At 43.5% G+C, this 20,807-nt stretch overlaps 1 protein-coding gene across 1 annotated transcript in view; it reads left to right on the forward strand.

The window, feature by feature from the left end:
* Positions 1-20,807, forward strand: part of PITPNB (phosphatidylinositol transfer protein beta) — a 64,022-nt gene that overhangs the window by 42,072 nt on the left and 1,143 nt on the right. Inside the window, exons 8-10 of the mRNA XM_068238743.1 lie at positions 7,106-7,183; positions 9,998-10,108; positions 12,910-13,032. Of these exons, the coding sequence (XP_068094844.1) occupies positions 7,106-7,183; positions 9,998-10,108; positions 12,910-13,032 (312 nt within the window). The remainder of the gene's footprint in view (positions 1-7,105; positions 7,184-9,997; positions 10,109-12,909; positions 13,033-20,807) is intronic.

A 20,807-nucleotide genomic window follows, 5' to 3' on the forward strand; every position in this document is an offset into this window, starting at 1 on the left:
CCATCTGTCCTCCCTTCTGTCCGCTATGTCGTCGCTCCCTCCCCTTGGCATGTCTTGTCTAATCCGCCATGCCTATGGGGATTGCCGACCTCTTCACTTCCACACCTCTCCCCCTAGTGATCGGCTTGTGCTGAGGCGTCATCATGACGGGATCAAAACAAGCCATTCACTAGGGGCGAAGTATGGAGGACTAGAGGATGGTTATCCCCGCAGTCATGGCGGATTAGGTAAGACCTGCTGCTACACTGCTCTACATGTACAGGGGGCGGAGACACGGGAGGGAGCAAAGACACAGGGGAAGGTGCAGGGGGAGTGGAGACACATAGGGAGGTGTGTGTGTGTGTGTGTGTGTGTGTGTGTGTGTGTGTGTGTGTGTGTGTGTGTGTGTGTGTGTGTGTGTGTGTGTGTGTGTGTGTGTGTGTGTGTGGTGGGGAGCAGAGACACAGAGGAGAGCGGGGGAAGAGCAAACACACAAGGGACAGAAGGCAGACTATACAGTGAATCCTCGACGTGGCGGTGGTTCGTATCGGCAGGCATTTGTAAGACGCAGGGACTTACACGCAGGGACTTGTTTTCCCCATTTTTGGGGAGAAAAACTGCATCTTATACTGTGTCAAATACGGTTGACTCAGTAGGCCGTCATCAGTTGGTCATTTTTGGGTCGGGTGTGATAAAATAATTGGCTAGTAGCTGACAAGACTAAATTCCTAATGAATAAAAAATATAGAAAACATACACAGAACTGCCCATGTCAAAGCTGCTGTTTCATTACAGATCTAAGCAAGGGTTGATTAGGCAATGGGGATCCCTGCTTGGTGCTTGGTCACAAAGTTTGGAAGTGACTAGTTGTAAGATTTTTATGCTTGTGATTGGGGATTCAACAGTTTAATGGTTTTATTCAGACCTGTCCTAGCACAGCACTACTATGGCATGTTGGCCAGTCAGTGTTGCACACTCTGGTCTGCATGCACGGTGCCAACGGTAAAGTTTGAAGGTAGTGGAATTTATCTTGGGTTGTTGCTTGTTGGCTAGGCATGTGTACTACCACAGCAATATGACATTTTGCTAAGTATTCTTACAGTCCTAAGGCCTAGTACACACGTCCAACAAAGTGCACGATCAACACCACAACAAACCATTTACATGACTTGTATGTTCTGCGCACCAACCAACTGAACAACCAACTCATTTACATACTGCGTATTCAAGCGAAACGATGGACTGCATGACCTGGCCTCATTCAAAACGAGTACGTAGTTTGTACACACGTGGCCAACTGCATAATATCAGTCCAACAGTCGTGTGAGCAAACCAACTCTTTTCAGTCATTCATCTAGTCTTTTGCCGCATGTACACATGACTTGACGTTAAACAGATGAAAATCATGCGTTTTTTTTTTATTGTGTGTATGGGCCTTTATATGAACTATTGTTTTGTTGCTCAGCAAGAAGTCACTAGGTTGCCCACTTTTTAGGTGGAAAATAACTTTCTTTACTTCCCTGAAGAATTCCAATTTATCTGTGATGAAGTCTTGTGTTATGTAAGCCAACATTTTGTATTTCCTCCCCTACCCTGTGATTCTCCATAAGAAAGCATTAAGTTTGAAAAAAAAAACGCATGCAGATCTTTGCAATTGTGACCCCTGCCTAAGGGCCCTGTTCACATCTAAAATCGCTAAACGCTAGCGATTAGCATTCCAGCGCTTGATTTTTCAGCGATATAACGCAGAAAAATCATTGCACAAAGTAGCGTTTTGGGAGCTATCACGATTAGCGATTCTATACATGCTAATCATGATCGCTCCAGAATCACCGCCAAAATGCAGCAGGTAACGCGTTTGCGTTTATCGCTAATCGCCAAATTCCCGCAATTGCAGCAGTGAGAACACTGCCATAGGGTACAATAGAACTAGCTGTTTTAAAAACTGCTAGCGGTGTGCATTGGTGGGAGTTGCACGATTCCTGCTTAGGTTTGAATGAGCCCTAAAGGTTTTAAACTATTTATCCAATAGAAGACACTGAGGAAGTGCCTTGCTGTATACAATTACTGTTCTTTAGCAGTCCAAGAGCACTCAAACCTCTGAAAACTGTAGACTGGCAAGCTTTTTATACTGTATTATCACTATATGTAGTCATAGACTAATCAATGCAGTAAATCCATTTAAACCATGTTGGTAGTTTACACTTAATCTGTAGCATCCCAAGAATTTAAACGCAGATTTCAGTCACCATTAAAGAGAATCTGTACTCTAAAATTCTTACAATAAAAAGCATACCGTTCTATTCATTATGTTCTCCTGGGCCCCTCTGTGCTGTTTCTGCCTCTCTCTGCTGCAATCCTGGCTTGTAATTGCCATTTTTATCCAGTGTTTACAAACAAAAGACATAGCAAGTGATATGCTGAGAAGAGCTGAGTGTGTGAGTCATGCAGAGTGTGCAAGGGGCCTGGAGAGGGTGTGTATAGCTTCTGCCAATGACAAGCAGTGCAGCACATTCCAGCCTCAGCCGACAGAAGAGAGAAGATTAGATCATATAACAGAGATAATACAGCCACTGTGCAAATAGGAAAGGCTGCAGTTAGACAGACCACATTAGAACAGGCATAAGAACTTATAGGATAGAAGAAATAAAGATGACAATTTTGTTAGTCTCTTTCATTCTTTTAATTAAAAAAAAAAATAATAAAAACAAATGTTTTCATTCTTTAGAGTGTCAGCATAGTGTTTAATAACCTTAAATATTGAAATGCTAGTGCATTTTTTTAAACAGCTTTCTTGGCTACAGTGTTACAGACAAGAAGTATTTTATTCGAAGTGACATATTAGCCCTGTTGCATTTTTAACCTACTTCAGAAGCTCAAACTGTTTGTACAGCGCAGTGCTATGCGGTGGACGCTCTTTTTCAAGGGTTGCAGGAATCGCAGAGCAGAATTAGCCGAGAGACATCCTCCAAGCTGAAGATTCGAGTGGGTTACAGCTGTCATCCCCCAGAGTATTTTTACAGAGCTAATAAGATGAGAAGTGTACAGCTGGTGGCAAACAAAATAAACCACAAGCCAAAGGCTCGCCTTCAGTGGCTGCGCTTTCCCTGTGGGATACTGAAGGAGATTGCATGCTAACAAAGCCAGAAGGCTGTCTCCTTCCACACTATTGCTCATTTGCAGCTGTAATTGGGAGCTGGCCATTGTGTTCGCTATGCTGGATTGTGTCTTATATTGTAGGTTTTATTTTTCTGTTTATTCATGAGTGCAGCAAGCTAAGCATGAGGATACAATTATAGGATTGTGTCTAGAAACGGCTATACAGTTTTTCAGCATAATTACAGCGGAGATCTGATGGTCCTGTTGATTCTGCTTTACAGTTAATACCTTTATGAAGAACTGGCTGTGTTGTCAGTTGACAGAAATGTGCAGCAGTTATGTTTGTGTTGTGAAACTTATTATGGAATTGCTGACACATCCCACAGTTTTCAGTGTCTCTACTAAACCATACTGGAGAAACCTGCCACTTCAGTATTTTATAATAATAGAATACAGCATAGTATGCTATGTTCATATTTCTGTCCTGAAAAGTTTTATTCTGATACGTTTTAGCAGTTTGGGATCACCCTAGAACATGTTATTCAGGTGAAATGGGAAACTTTTCTTTCATATGTGACATGAAGCGGATTTGAACTTAGAACTTCCTCTCTGCTCTACAAGTTATGCAACAGCATAATAACCTTTAATGAAAAACATTTTTCTGTTACAGCTGATACAAATCCTGTAATAAATCTGCAGTGTGTCTGCTTTCATTGAAGCAGACACATTGTTAAAATTTTTGTTTATCAGTTAGCTCTTTGCGGTAGCAGGCAGCTGGCACAGCTGAGGGATGAAATTACAACTTGTGCTTAGTCACAAAATGAGGTGGAATTGGCTAAATTCTCTACATACGGGGTGCATTTCTGTGTGTTCTCCTTCTGTCCTGTGCAAGAGTTCAGGTCAACTGAGATCACGTGGTTCCTAATGAAATAATTACCTTAATCCTGGTGTAAGCTGAGCTCACACCATGTGCTTATAATAGGGGCAGTACCAGGAGGTTGGGTTACTGGAATGATTGGTTGGACAGATACGATTGTCACTCTGGCCCAGTGCACAACAAAACCTCTAGCAGATCTGCAAAACGCTAGCGGTTTGGGAGCAGATTTCAGAGCGATTCTAGGCATGTTTAGAGCGGGTTTCTAAACATGCCTAGCGGTTTTGGCTGCGTTGTGTAGCAGATTACACAAATTGTTACAGTAAATGCTGTGCTGAACAGCTTCTGTAACAAAAACGCCTGGCAAACCGCTCTGAAGTAGTGTTTTTCAGAGCAGTTTGCGTTTTTCCTATCCTTTACATTGAGGCAGAAACGCTTCTGCAAACCGCAGACGTGCAGCAGGAGGCACGTTTGCGGATTGCTATAATCCTCAAAACACCAGTGTGCACCATCTCATTGAGATACATTAACCAAGCGGTTTGACAGGCGGATGTGGCCGGCGGATCGCATCAAAAACCGCTCGGTGTGCACTGGGCCTCTGTTGGAAGAAAGAGAAAGAACTCCTGGGACAACACAGATCCAGTGCAAATTAACCCTTAAGGTGCGTACCCACCTAATAACTGATGTCGGAAATCCGGACTTGATCCCTTTGGGTGATATCGCTGGGCTAGCCTGTACAGATGCATGTCAGCTGTGTAGCTAACGCCACATTCTGTTGCTATGCAGGGGGAGGGAGGTGGGAGGTGAAGGAATGATAGAGCATGACGTCACGCAGGGGAGAAGAGTCTTCAAAGAAGTTACCCGGGGCTTGGCCAAGTTGATCCTCCGGGCGATCGCTTGCTGAGCGGCTGTCGCTGGTCATGGGCCTTTGTACACGCCTGACGATCAGCTGAAGTGGTTATCGGCTGCCTCTAGTTAGGCGTGTGTTCAAGGCTTAATGCACCTTCTGATTTGTCCCTTTGCTTCCAGCCTTCCACCCAGGCCCACACACTCTTAATGCAAGATTAAAAGTTCTTTAGAGTGGCAGCCACTTAGGGCTCTTTAGTGACTCCATACTGGTTTACATACTGGCTTGAGCCAGGTTTGAACCCTGGTCAAAGGCTTGAAGCCTACATCAAATGCAGCACCCTTAACCAGTACGCTAACCAGCTGCTCACTATAGCGTCTCATGAGCTTCACCCCTCCTTAGGAAATCTCGATTCACCTCCTTTGGGAATCTCGCTTCACTATAACCTCTATGCTCCAAGCTATACTCAAGCGAACATTTGAAACCCACTCTTTCATACTGACATTATCTGTTTAGTGACTTTCTACTCAAATATCTGCGTCCTGCAACAGCTGCCAAGAATGACTTCCTGTATCCTTTAACTGACTTTTTTTCGTCACTGTACCTAGTGCCCGCTTACCTATCATCTATATTACAAGCTCAGAAAGACAGGGCCTTACACCTACCTGTTTTTATGTCTTTTTCAATATTTTTTATTGGAATTTCCAAAAAATTTTAACAATATGCCAAGACATATTAAAACAATATAAAAATAAACTTACTTTTTACATTACAGCAGTCCAATGAGAAATATACTGTTGATTTTTCAAATATACATTCAGTTTCAGTTATACATAAACAGTGTATAATAACTTTCCCTTATAAATCAATGGCTAGTATCTCTTAAGATGATTGCTGAGTTTAGTATACTTGTTGCTATTTAGCCTGTTTTTATGTCATTGCCACACCTTTCCTACTGAAACATGACATTATTGTTTGATGCTCTTATTGTCCTAAGCATTACGTGTGTGTTCTTTTGTTGTCTCTGCCTCTGACACAGGCGACCTGGGTTTGAATCTCGGCTCTTCCTGTTCAGTAAGCCAGCACCTATTCAGTAGGAGACCTTGGGCAAGACTCCCTAACGCTGCTACTGCCTATAGAGCGCGTCCTAGTGGCTGCAGCTGTGGTGCTTTGAGTCCTTCAGGAGAAAAGCGCAATATAAATGTTCTGTGTCTGTTTGTCTAAATCTATCTTCTCACCTCATACTTCCTATGAACTTACCAGGTTATCTGTTCCCACCATTTTAGCCCGATATTGCAGAAGAATAATGTAAGGTGGTTGGTGTGGATAATCTTGTTTCCTGAGAAATGTTAGCACCTTTATCATGCAAAGAAGTTTTAATGCCCACAAGTACAAATTGGTCAGCAAACTGGCAATAGTTTGTTTGACCAAGTGTATATGTGTATGAGTGGCAGCCTGGGCCATGCCTCTTTCCTTCTGCAAGAGGCTGAAGTAGGCTGCAGTAATGCAAGTGGCTTGTGCCTATGTGTGATTCGGAAAAGCAGACGGTGGTCATATGACTGTAGACTAGATTTAGAGTCCCAACTTACAAACACTCGGCTTACGAATACTTATACTAACAGGCTAAAAATGTGGAATTTGTTTCTGTGGGAACAGAATGGGCTCTATTCACAATGGGCAATTCGGTAAAATCATTTTGGATGCTAAAATACCTCATGCAGTATTTTACACTTTTTTTTTTTTTTTCAAATTCACTTAAGTTTTCCCACATGAGGCAGAAGTTCGGTAATTTACCGAACAAACATACCTCAATTCACTAAGCTCTGCTCAGTAAGTTTCACTTACCAGCGTGTAGCAGGGCAGCGAGCAGGCAGGGAGCTGTGTGTGTGACTCAGAGGTTTTCTATCCTGTGCATTCCAGTCATTCCTTTAGATGTGCAGCCACCAGGGGGAGTTCTTCTGTATGCTAGAATACAGATTTACACATCTAAAGGGATGCAGGAAAGCCCTCAGAATGTCTGCTTTGAAACACTGAAAGACCCACCCGATACCCCATTGCGTTAAATCGGGATGAGAAGCAGAGCTGTGTGGCTCTCCCTATTGGCTGCCTGGCTCTCCCCAAAGGCTGTCTGTCAAATCCACCGCATAGAGACAGCATGGGGAGAGCGAGTTATCAGCTGCTGTGAGATATGACATGTAGGAAATAATCGATCTGACAGAAAATCTCATAGTGTGTACCTAGTATTATATTTGTTGATTTGAAACATGACTCTGAATCCAGTTGTGTACATTCCTCTTGTTCTGCAGGATTACAAAGTTGATGAAGACCCGGCACAGTTTCAGTCTATGAAAACAAAAAGAGGACCCCTGGGACCTAATTGGAAGGTAATCCTACATGTTTATATATTTAAGGTTTTTGTTCTGTCAAATATCAATATTCCAAAATATATGTTAAAGAGTAACTGTTAGGCATAAAATAAAAAAAATCAATTCTCTATTTTTATATGGTAAACAAATAAGGATGGGACTTTTTTTTTTGTTTGTTTGTTTTGTTTCTGGTGTGTGGGCAGGGGATGGGCTATTGTGAGTTTGAAACTCTTGCGAGCACAGATGTTAATTATTTCCTATAGACTACTCGTGTGTGCACATTATCCTAGAGTTTTGTACTCACAATTGGAGCTCTCTTGTCCACACTGGAAACAGGAAGTCACAGGATGGGTGCCAGGCATTCACTAAGCTGGGCTTCAGGACTCTATGCTTTACATGTGTGCAGGTAACTGACTTTAACATCGTGGGCACCACATAATCTTAACAGCAAAGCCATGGCATTTCACTAAGTTCCCACTCATTCTTAGTAAAGATTAAATAGCCAAGACATACTTATGCTGGGAATACACGTTTCGTTTTTGAGCCATTTAGATGGCTCGATAGATAATTTCCGACATGTCCGATCTCTCGCTCGATCGTTTCACCGCTCGATTTGTGATAGCAGTGAATGTAAAAAGATAAGAAAAACGAGCAGAAGATAAGATATAAGAGAAGATAAGAGAATCAACTGCAGAATCGAGCAGCAAAACGATTGGGAGAATCGAGTGGCAAAAACGAGCAGTGTATGCCCAGCATTAGATCTCTTAAAGCTAGTAAATTCTGCAGTGCACTTTATTTGCATTATTGATCAGTGTACAATTTAGAGTAAGACTTTGTTACAAGTTCACATGCCATTAAATGCAAAGTAAATGCGACATCAACTTACCGTATATACTCGCAAGCAAGCCGAATTTCTGACCCCCCAAAAGTGGGCCAAAAGTTGGGGGGTCGGCTTGCTTGCGTGTCCTGTCCCCCCGGCCGCCGCCGCCGCTCCTGCTATTACCTTACCGGCGGCCTCTAATATTCCCCTCTCCGTCTCCGTGCAGGGCATGTAAATAGTTCACAGCAGCTCGCCCTACGGCGGCAGCTGTGTGATGACGGAGGAAGCGTAGAGAGAGCGGTTCCCATAGTAACAGCGATACATATCGCTGCTACAGGAAGGTGCTCTCTACGCTTCCTCTGTCATCACACAGCAGCCGCTGTGGGGCGAACTGCTGTGAACTATTTACATGCCCTGCACGGAGACGGAGAGGGGAATATTAGAGGCCGCCGGTAAGGTAATAGCAGCGGCGCAGGGGAGGGGGGAGGAGGGGAGAACTACCTACCTACCTACACTGAACACTATACTCGGCACTATCTACCTATACTGGGGCACTATACTAGCTATACTGGGGCACTATACTAGCTATACTGGACACTATGCTAGCTATACTGGACACTATGCTAGCTATACTGGACACTATGCTAGCTATACTGGACACTATGCTAGCTATACTGGACACTATGCTAGCTATACTGGACACTATGCTAGCTATACTGGACACTATGCTAGCTATACTGGACACTATGCTAGCTATACTGGACACTATGCTAGCTATACTGGACACTATACTAGCTATACTGGACACTATACTAGCTATACTGGACACTATACTAGCTATACTGGACACTATACTAGCTATACTGGACACTATACTAGCTATACTGGACACTATACTAGCTATACTGGGCACTATACTAGCTATACTGGGGCACTATGCTAGCTGTACTGGGGCACAATGCTAGCTGTACTGGGGCACTATGCTAGCTGTACTGGGGCACTATGCTAGCTGTACTGGGGCACTATGCTAGCTGTACTGGGGCACTATGCTAGCTGTACTGGGGCACTATGCTAGCTATACTGGGGCACTATGCTAGCTATACTGGGGCACTATGCTAACTATACTGGGGCACTATGCTAGCTATACTGGGGCACTATGCTAGCTATACTGGGGCACTATGCTAGCTATACTGGGGCACTATGCTAGCTATACTGGGGCACTATGCTACCTATACTGGGCACTATGCTACCTATACTGAGCACTATACTAGCTATACTGAGCACTATACTAGCTATACTGAGCACTGTACTAGCTATACTGAGCACTGTACTAGCTATACTGAGCACTGTACTAGCTATACCGAGCACTGTACTAGCTATACCGAGCACTGTACTAGCTATACCGAGCACTGTACTAGCTATACCGAGCACTGTACTAGCTATACCGAGCACTGTACTAGCTATACTGAGCACTGTACTAGCTATACTGAGCACTGTACTAGCTATACTGAGCATTGTACTAGCTATACTGAGCACTGTACTGGCTATACTGAGCACTATACTGGGCACTATACTAGCTATACTGGGCACTATACTAGCTATACTGGGGCATTTTACTAGCTATACTGAGCACTTTACTAGCTATACTGAGCACTACCTACCTATACTGGGCACTATACTAGCTATACTGGGCACTATACTAGCTATACTGAGGCACTACCTACCCATACTGGGCACTATACTAGCTATACTGGGACACACTGGGGGGATCACGCGGGCCAGCATTTCCTACCCCCGGCTTATATGAGGGTCAATAATTTTTTCCTGGTTTTTCGGGTAAAAGTTGGCGGGTCGGCTTATATGCGGGTCGGCTTTCTTGCGAGTATATACGGTATACATCATTCAGTTGGTGGGTTTCCTTTTTTATACAGTTATCTAGCACATGATTTATGGCATATGTAAGTGTGCAGATAACCCTTAAATATTTTAATTAACTTTTCCATGTTTTGCAGAAAGAATTAGCAAACTCTGAGGCCTGTCCACGGATGTGTGCTTACAAACTAGTAACAATAAAGTTTAGATGGTGGGGGCTTCAAAATAAAGTAGAGCACTTTATTCAGAAGGTAAGGACTTTGCCATGGACTGTTTTGACGTGTTGTATTTTAGCCTTGTTTATTAGCAGTGTGCAGCACACTAGGCCACACAAGGTTACACAGATGCTTGGATATGGCAAGCGTTTGCTGCATACTGTTGTCAAGGTTGGCATTCTATTGTTCAATAAAGTTAGTAAAAATGGTTCAGTGGAGCGTAATATGTTATGGAGATGCCCTCACCTCCCAAATACAAATGGCATTAGTAAACAAATGTTTGGTGGGTCTCCAGACTTTAGTGCAAAACAAAGCGGCAACTTTATTGGTATATAAAGTGTTCCATAAAAACACTTAAAATAGGGTCATAGAAGTGCTCCTCATAAAATTCTGCCAGGGTATGTAAACCTGTGAGCACAACTGTATGCTATCACATAGTCCAGTAGCATTCATGAAAAAAAGGTGCAGAGGATTGCCGCTTGTAAAATATCGCTCAAATTAGCGATATTCTACTACAGAATATCAGCATTACTGGTATTTTACTATGGCTAAACCTAAGCCTACTCTCACACAGAACCCTCCTGTGGTGGTGCCTAACTTTAAGACCCCCCCCCCCCCATTGGGGCCTAACCCCCCCCCCCCCCCCTCCCCAGAGGTGCCTAAACCTAACCCCTCCTGGTGGCGCCTAACCATAAATCTTCCTCCTAAAGACTTACCCCCCCCCTTCCGCAAAGTCGCGATATGCCGCAATGAAGGTAAATTTCGGCGCCCAAAGGCACCCATTTAGCCGCAAGAGGGGGCAATTTCAGCGGAGAGGCTTTCGGAAAAGCCCGTTATGCAATGCCGTAATTTGGTTTTCCACAAGTCAGTTTGGTTTTCTGCAAGCTTGTCTGCCTGAAATTGCTCCCTCTTGCTGCTATACCTTCATAGCCGCATATCGCTTTCATTCTAAAAGCCATGATTTGAGGCAGGTAAGGAAAGGTAAAATTAAAGTGGACTCAAATTAAAAATACAAGATTTCAGAAATAAAATCTATTTTCTAAATTATAATAATAAATAGCAGGCTTTTTTCAGCTGCATGATGACAAATATAAAATATTTTACATTTATTGGAGGAACCCCTCCCTTCCTTTCAAATTGCCGGGATTTTTCCGGAAAACTGGTGGAGTAGATGGTGTTTGGCAATGGCGGAATTGCTAATGGCTGCCCCCAGTATAACCCTAGCTATGAAAAGAGAAGGGTGAAAAGCATGCACTGAAATGCTCATAGGTTTGAAGGAGTGTTTATTTATCTTTGTATGAGTCAGAGTGGTGCAACTAAATATTTTTAATTAAAAAAAGGTTTGGTTTGGGTCCGCTTTAAGCGGCGGCCGCCATGTGCCCAAGTTTCCATCTCTTGCCGCAAAATGCGGCTTTTGTTATAGGCGGGTTTTTTTTCTTTGCTTTAAAGGGGAACTGAAGAGAGAGGTATATGGAGGCTGTCATGTTTATTTCCTTTTAATCAATACTAGTTGCCTGGCAGCCCTGCTGGTCTATTTCTCTGCAGTAGTATCTGATTAAAACCAGAAACAAGCATGCAGCTAGTCTTGTCAGATCTGACTTATAAGTCTGAACCACTGAAACACCTGATCTGCTGCATGCTTGTTCAGGGGCTGTGGCTAATAGTATTAGAGGCAGAGGATCAGCAGGGCTGCCAGGCAACTGGTATTGTCTAAAAGGAAATAAACATGACAGCCTCCATATACCTCTCTCTTTAGTTCCCCTTTAAAGGAATCATCAGGCAAATTTCTTAAAAAAGCGCTTTACTCACCTGGGCCTTTCTCCAGCTCCTTGCAGCCGACTGTCCCACGCCGACCGATCCGCTCTCCGTCGCTGTCCCGGGCTCCCCGCACAGTGCAGAGGCCGACCGCGGGGTCATCCTTACTGCGTCTGCACGAACCACCGCTGTCAATCAAGTCCATGTTGTATGCGGCTTACTGCGCAGACGCAGAACTACTGTGGTGAGACGGCGGGGAGCGGAGCGGTCGTCGTGGGACAGTCTGCTGGAAGGGGCTGGAGAAAGCCCCAGGTGACTAAAGCTAATTTTTTTTATTTTTGCATGATAACTCCTTTAAAGAGACACTGAAGCGAAAAAAAATATATGATATAATGAATTGGTTGTGTACTATGAATAATTACTAGAAGATTAGCAGCAAAGAAAATATTCTCATATTTTTATTTTCAGGTATATTAGTGTGTTTTCTAACATTGCATCATTCTCTAATATGTGCAGATTACACAACACTCTGCATTCAAAATTATTCTTTCAGAGCAGTCTGTGAACTAATGACCTCTCCTCTAGCAGATAAAAAGAAAACTGTTCACTTACAGTTGAGATAATAAAAGTCAGAAGACAGCCCTCTCCAGGACTTTGAAAGTCGTAGAGATTAATGGCTTTTTTCCATAGAGATAACAACTGGAGTTTCTTAACTCTTCCTGTACTGGAAACAATTACACTGATGTATCTGATCTTAATGTTTTATTTCTTAGCTGTGCTACACGTACAAATCATATCGTAATTTTTTTTTTCGCTTCAGTGTCTCTTTAAGTCCCGTATGGCTGTCACTGTATTACCATAGATCATTTTTACTATAAAGTAAGCCATTATGTCATTTTTTTCTTTAATTTGTAGAAATCATAGTGTAGATCTTGACTGATTTCACAGCTATTAAACACCTTGCTCATCTCATCATAATACATCATGAAGATCATAGTAGCAGTGCAAAATGTAATGAAAATTGCTTTAGAACACGAAGAACTCACCTATTTCTATGTTGTCATTTTTTTTGTAATGTGAAGCAAGAAAAACGAATATTCACAAACTTTCACCGCCAGCTATTCTGTTGGATTGACAAATGGATTGATCTAACAATGGAAGATATAAGACGAATGGAAGATGAAACACAGAAAGAATTAGAAGCAGTAAGAACCTTTTTGCACGAGTCGCTTTCCCAAATATCTCCAGTATACTTTCTTAGGGTGGTTATAATGAAAAATAAAAAGGCTAAAAAAGATATTTTGCAAAAGAAATCGTTATTTGCAGGTTAAGCTTGAAATTTGTGATCATTAATTTTTGTCTGCATGGTCTAGTAAAGATCAAACGAGAGCTTTTCCCAACTTTAATTGAGGGACGTTAGCATTTACTTATCTCATAGACCTTATGCAGTGCCCTTTAAAAAACAAATGTCTAGTTAAAAATACCCACTGTAGATTTCCTTATTTTCAGATTTAATTTTGCCCCAGCTAAATAATCTTAACAGCGGAGCTTATACTTACCTGTCCGCTGGCGGGCCTCCGCTCGTGTAAAGTGTCTTCTCTCCATTGTCTGTGTCCTGTAACAAACACCAGAGACCGAACATTAGACATGCCACACTGGAGGCGCACACTGGCGTACAGGTGTCTTTAAGCTTAGCTGCTGCCACTCTGCATGTCCTGGGGAGGGGGGCAGCACATGGGGGAGACCTTTAGGCAGTGCATAGCTCCACAGATTTTAAGTAGATTCCATGCTGGAATCTATTGCGATTCTGTGAACAGTACTTGCACAATCTGAGGGATCTATCTAATACTAATATCTTGTGGCCATCTATTAGTGTATGGCCACTGTAGCTACACACCCTGGCATTCAATTTCCCCAGGATTTCCATGCAAAAAGAGTTTAATTTCCAATAATTTTCAACTTTTTTTTTTTTTTTGCAATCAATTTTTTTTTTTTATATTGAATTCAATACAGGTTATTGTATTGAATTCAATAAAAAAAAGTGTTTGCTGCAAGATGTTGATGACGCTGTGTGACCCTGGTGTCATCAACGCCAATCGGTGGGGGACATGTCATTGCCGAGGGAGAAGCAAAATCCGCCAAGGGACATGGAATAAGGCACTGGGTAAGCTATCAGAGGTAAGCGACGAGGGATCAGCACGCCAATGGTGAGTATAAGACCCAGATGTGTAGCCAGGTATATAGGTAGCCAGATGTGTAGCCAGGTTTTTAGTTATCCAGATGTATAGGGAGCCAGATGTGTAAGTAGCCAGGTGTATAGCCAAATGTAAGGGTGGCCAGGTGTATAGCCAGATGTATAGGGAACCAGATGTAAGGGTAGTCAGTTGTATAGCCAGATGTATAGGGAGCCAGATGTAAGGGTAGCCAGGTGTGTAGCCATTTATAGGTAGCCAGGTGTGTAGCCAGTTAAAGGTAGCCAGATGTGTCATCCCCCCCCCCTCCTGATTCCCTGCCCCCCTTCCCCTCTGAAGCCCTTTGAAGTCTACTCACCCGAGGGCTCTCTCCTGCCGCAGCAGCAGCACTTCCTCCTCCATCGGCGAAGTCTCATTCTCTGTGTAGTTGCATTACAAGGCTTGGTGACGTCACCAAGCCTTGTAATGTAACTACACAGACTGGGACTTCGGCGATGGAGGAGGAAGTGCTGCTGCCGCCACAGGAGAGAGCCCTCAGGAGGTGAGTAGACTTCTATAATGCGTTTATGCTCTTTGATAATCCTAGTTATTTAGTACAAACTTAGTATTTAGCTGTTCTTATCAGCACAGTAGTTTGAGAGGTAATTTATATACTGTACCTTTTTAACCTCCTGAGCGTTCTGGACGAGCTGAGCTCAGGCCCTGCTGGGCCGATTTGCACGAAATAAAAAGGAGCACACGCAGCCAACACTTTGCCAGCCACGTGTGCTACCTGATCGCCTCCGCGGCGATGCAGGGTCCTCCCAGCCGCCCGGGCCCAGCGTAGCCGGACCAAAGAGTTCCGGCCAGCGCTAAGTGCTGGATCGGAGGCGGCTGACGTCAGGACGTCGGCTGACGTCCATGACGTCACTCCGCTCGTCGCCATGGCGACGAGGAAAGCAAAACAATTACTTCTGATCGCCGGAGGCGATCAGAAATACGGATTAGGAGCGCCCTCTAGTGGGCTTTCATGCTGCATGAAATAGTTTTTTTTTTTTATTAAAAAAAAACCATCCGGTCGCCAGCCTGGCGATCTTAATAGAACACCAGGCAGGTTAAGGAAGTTGTTCAGTGTTTTACCTACTGTGGCTCCAGCAGTTTGTTGCTTTTGAAGTCACCACTCCTTCCCGACATTACTGGATACTAAAGGTAGATGAGCTCTGTTATGCTGAATCAGCAGCAAGGCAGAGTCTGTCTACGATTGTGGTGTGCCATCAGGTTTGCCAGTGAACAGTTAATAAGGTCAGAGTTGACTTAGGTTTAGGCTAGTCAAGGGGTCTTCGTTAGTGTCAGGAACAAACCTCACCTTAAAGGGCAACTGAAGTAGAGGGTTATGGAGGCTGCCATATTTATTTCCTTATAAGCAATAACAGTTGCCTGGCTGTCTTGCTGATCCTCTGCCTCTAATACTTTCAGCCATAGACCCTGAACAAGCATGCAGCAGATCAGGCGTGTCTGACATTGTCAGATCTGACAAGATTAGCTGCATGCTTGTTTCTGGTGTTGTTCAGACAAAACTGCAGCCAAAAAGACCAGCAGGGCTGTCAGGCAACCAGTGTTGATTAAGGCTACTTGCACACTAAGACGTTGCGTTAGGTGCCACGTTAAGGTCGTATAACGTGCACCTAACACGACGCCTGGTGCTCTTCTATGTGGACGTCAGAGTGAGCCGCGTTGTACAGCTCACTCTGGCGTCCATGATGCCGTGATGCGTACTCTTGTGCGAATGCGGCATCACGTGGTCCCGCCGGCCAATCACCGCACAGAGCGGCCGCTCCAGGAAGTAAACACTGCACGTCACAACGTGCAGTGAATATTAATTAGCCATGTGCCTGGCCGCTCTCCGCTCCTCCACAACATGACTGCGCATGTGCAGACAGTCTAACGCGGCTTAAGCCGCTCTAACGCCGTAGCATGCTGCACTTTCGGGAGAACGTGCAGCGTTACATGTAACGCAACGTGGGCTGTGTGAACAGCCCACTTGTGTTACATTGCTGTGCGTTGGGGGAGCGTTACAGGCGCACTAACGTGCGCCTGTAACGTCCCTGTGTGGAAGCAGCCTAAAAGGAAATAAATATGGCAGCCTCCATATTCTTCTCACTACAGTTGTCCTTTAAGGATAGTTTTGGTATAATGGTAGTGGGGGTACTCATTTCAAGGGCTAAGCTTAGATGATGGAGTTGCAGTTTAAAGAGGAACTCCAGTGGAAATAATGTAACAATAAATATGTATAAATGATTTAGTCAGTGTTTGCCCATTGTAAAATCTTTTAAATCCCTGATTTACATTCTGACATTTATTACATGGTGACATTTTTACTGTTGGCAGATGATGTAGCTGCTGCTTGCTGTTTTGGCAGTTGGAAACAGCTGTAAACAGCTATTACCCACAATGCAGCAAGGTTCACAGACAGGAAACTGCCAAGAGTACGTACTCAGAATTTTAGTGGGAGGGGTTTCACCACAATATCGGTCATACAGCGCCCCCTGATGGTCTGTTTGTGAAAAGGAATAGATTTCTCATGTAAAAAGGGGTATCAGCCACTTTTTGGGATAAAGTTCAATTCTTGGTCGGAGTTTCTCTTTAAGTTTCTTTGGTAAAGGACTAAAGTTTTAATGTCTGATATTTTTATTTTTGGGGCTGTGCCTGTTGAAGTGTTATGTTCTGTACACGTTAGAGTTAACCACCTTAGCGGTAATGACAAGCTAAGCTCGTCATTACCGCCGCAGTGGATATCTCCAGATATCTCTGATACATTTTTTTTAATACACGCAGCTAGCACTTTGCTAGCTGCGTGTGGGGTACGATCGCCGCCGCTAGTGGTGGTGTAAGGGAGCCCGCCCCCCCAGACCTCTTGCACAGACTGGCCAATCAGTGCCAGGCTGCGCAATGGGGCTGGATCGGACACCCCCCGACGCCATGACGTGGATAACATCATCCCGATCGTCGCCATGGCGACTAGGGAAGCCAAGCTGAAAATCCCATTTACAACAGGATTTTCTGCTTGCTGTAAAAGCCGGCGGCGATCGGACTAGATGGGCAGATGCGCCCTCTAGTGGTGAATCATGTAGCTAACTTTAAGTTAGCTACAATGGTTCCGAAAAAAATAAATAAAAAAAAACTGTCTGCACGCCACCCTGGTGATTTTAATGTAACCCCAGGGTGGTTAACTTGGTTGCTGCAGCAGATAAGAAATGCTGGCTTTGCCCAAGAATCTAGTGGTCATCTAGCACGTTTATAGTGGTCACCATCATTCTCCCCACTCTCCCAGCCTGCTACAAGCCGCTTCATCATGCATCACGCGTCATCCTTCTTGCCCCCCCCTCTCCATAGTAACAGATGTGCCAGAAGTGACCATTCTGTACAGCATTGGGCCTTGAACTGTTGCCTGATGGATTGGTGCTGCAGGGTGACAATCCTCGTACATGCGTACGAAGCATTAGTTGTGCCCTGGTGTAGTTACACAAAAAAACTAAAACACATTGCAAATATAAATGCATGCTCTGTAGGCATGCATACAATATTGGTTAAGATCATTATACATGCACTACACAAAATACATGTCCACACATTCCACACACATTTTAAAGTGATTTTAAGGCCAGAAATTCACAATAAGGGGCTTCCTACAGGCTTAGCAAAAGTTTTCTATTTTATTGTTTATTAAATAAGCACAGTGCTATACTTTATATTTAGTGGGAATGTGAGGAATTTAGTTTCTGAAAGCACCAGCAAGGATTTTTGTGCATTTTTTATGAAAATAATGCATAGTTTAATAAATCATTAGGCAATAATCCTATTATGTACTTATCTGGTAGTTGCCATTACTATAATTGTACACGCTCCAAGCTTTTAGAAGAAGAGGGTCTGTACTTGTATATTAACGCATGCAATAAATGTTAAAACTGAACTGACCACCAGAGTTGCATTTTGGGGGAGAGAGCTTGGCAGCGAAAGAATTAAAGCCCAGCTAAATGCCAGCCTCTGATGCTGACTTGTGTGACATAAAGGGCTTAAGTTGCCTGTAAGCTGCTCTTTGCCAACATCTCATGCTATGACTACTGGAAATATTAGCTTTGGAAGTTGATATGTTTTGTTTTCTTTTCTTGCCATTTGTTCCTGTTGCTGACTTATAACAGTGGCTTCCATACTTTGGAGGCCTTTCTATGATGGAGCATGACTTTTTCTATTCTGTTATTTTTCTTTAGTAGTTTTCCATTTCGTTTCACGTTTAGATACGTAAGAGGGGTGCTGTTCGAGGCACATCTGCGGCAGATACCTAAGCAAGCCTGCTCTAGTTTCAGAGGCAGTATTAAGGTGTGTAAGTAATTAGAGGTCAGATAATCAGGTGATGGGCCTAATCTATTTAAGACACTTCTCCTGCCTGTGGTGCAGGTTGCATCCTTTGCACATTTCTATGTATCTACTATCTTCCTTATGCTGGGAATACACGGTTCGTTTTTGCCTTCGTTTAAACCTTCGTTTCGATTGTGCCTTTTGTCCTTTTCGATCCCGAAATAATCAGTCATACGGTTAATATCACCACCCACGGTTTAGTTTTTTTTTCCGATTCTGATGGTTTCGTTTTTCCAATGATCGAAGGCTGCAAAGAAACGAAACGAAAATCCCTTTTTACAGGGACGGACTAGCAAAAACGAATGTATAATCGATCTGAACAGCCATCAAGCCTACCAATGGCTCGATTAGATGGATAAAGAGAGATAATATCAAACATGTTCGATCACTAGTCGTTCGTTTTTGGGGTCTATTAATCGAAACTATAATGAGATTATGACTATTTTCACATACGTTTTCAACACTCGATTCGTTTACCGAACGAATCGAAGGTTTAAACGAAGGCAAAAACGAACCGTGTATTCCCAGCATTAAGCCTGTCTTGTCTACTCTCTGCATCTTATTTATTTACAAGCCTTTAGTGACTGATGTTGCAGAACTTTGATCTAGCCATTTTAGCTTAGTTCATTGTATGAGCGTTCAAACTACAGAGCAATAGACAGTGAAATAGAAGTTCTATTATGGTTAACTTGAGATGGGCAGGATGGTAACAAAAATGCTACTGGAAATACATTGAGGGTTTTTTTTCTCTTGAAATTGGCTGTACTTTTATGTCAAAAGTCCTAGCACAGATATTTTCTTAGAAAGGCATTGAAGATGACATCTTTAATAGAGATTATCAATACTAATAGTGATACCACTTTTTATGATTCAACGCAATATTTTATTTTTTTGTATGCATATTGAAATAGGATCTGTAAAAATCTGCAGCAGCTGTATTTGACTGGTATAGTTTCAGTCTGCATAGAAATTACAACAAAATGTTCAATAGGTTACAGAGTTCTCCGCAGAAATTGTTCCCATCCGGATGGCATGAAATAGTAGCTGGATGACATGAAAAGGTAGCCGGGTGGGGCAATATAAGAAAATGCAGGGCTTGTGCTTCTGTGCACAACTCTGCTTACTGCATAGGGGGAGGACTAGGAGGTGAGCTGATTACAGCCGGCTGCTCACCAAAACTATCCGGGTGCAGACCCGGCTAAAAGAACCTGGGGAGAACACTGGCTTTAAAAATGTTTAAAGTCCTTAAAGCGGACCCAAACCAAACATTTTTTTAATTCAAAATATTTAGTTCCACCACTCTGACACATACAAAGATAAATAAACACTCCTTCAAGCCTATGAGCATTTCAGCGCATGCTTTTCACCCTTCTCTTTTCATTACTAGGGTTATACAGGTGGCAGCCATTGGCAATTCCTCCTTTGCTGGACACCATCTACTTCACCAGTTTGCCGGATTCTGTCCCGGCAATATGAAAGGAAGGGAGGGGTTCCTCCAGTAAATGCAAAATATTTTATATTTGTCATCATGCACCTAAAAAAAGGCTGCTTTTTATTATTATAATTTAGAAAATAGATTTTATTTCTGAAATCTTGTAGTTTTAATTTGGGTCCACTTTAATCGCGTCTAATCTTTAAAGCCAAGAAACCTAAAAGATCGATTTATCTATGCCTACTGAGGCGTATTATCTGTGCACAGAAAACTCATTTTGGCTGCCTTGCAATTACTAAAGCATTATTCTTATTATTTATTGTATTTATAAAGCACCAACATATTACTAGTGCCAACAATATACTCAGTGCTGGACAATAAATAGGGATAAATACAATGCAAACAGGGGTGATAGGTAGCAAATGGTTATACAACATAGCACAAGGCTATACATGCCAACAGGGTATAAGATGCATGATCATAAGATTTTAACCTCCCCGGCGTTCTATTGAGATCGCCAGGGAGGCTGCGGGAGGGTTTTTTTTTTAAACTGAAAGTTGGCTGCATGAAAGCCCACTAGAGGGCGCTCCGGAGGCGTTCTTCCGATCGCCTCCGGCGCCCAGAATAAACAAGGAAGGCCGCAATGAGCAGCCTTCCTTGTTTGGCTTTCCTCGTCGCCATGGCGACGAGCGGAGTGACGTCATGGACGTCAGCCGCCTCCGATCCAGCCCTTAGCGCTGGCCGGAACTGATTGGTCCGGCTGCGCAGGGCTCGGGCGGCTGGGGGGACCCTCTTTCGCCGCTGCTCGCGGCGGATGGCCGCAGAGCGGCGGCGATCAGGCAGCACACGTGGCTGGCAAAGTGCCGGCTGCGTGTGCTGCTTTTTATTTGAGAAAAATCGGCCCAGCAGGGCCTGAGCGGCAGCCTCCGGCGGTGATGGACGAGCTGAGCTCGTCCATACC

The sequence above is a fragment of the Hyperolius riggenbachi genome, chromosome 1 (genome assembly GCF_040937935.1).
Source record: "Hyperolius riggenbachi isolate aHypRig1 chromosome 1, aHypRig1.pri, whole genome shotgun sequence".
NCBI classification, from domain to species: domain Eukaryota; kingdom Metazoa; phylum Chordata; class Amphibia; order Anura; family Hyperoliidae; genus Hyperolius; species Hyperolius riggenbachi.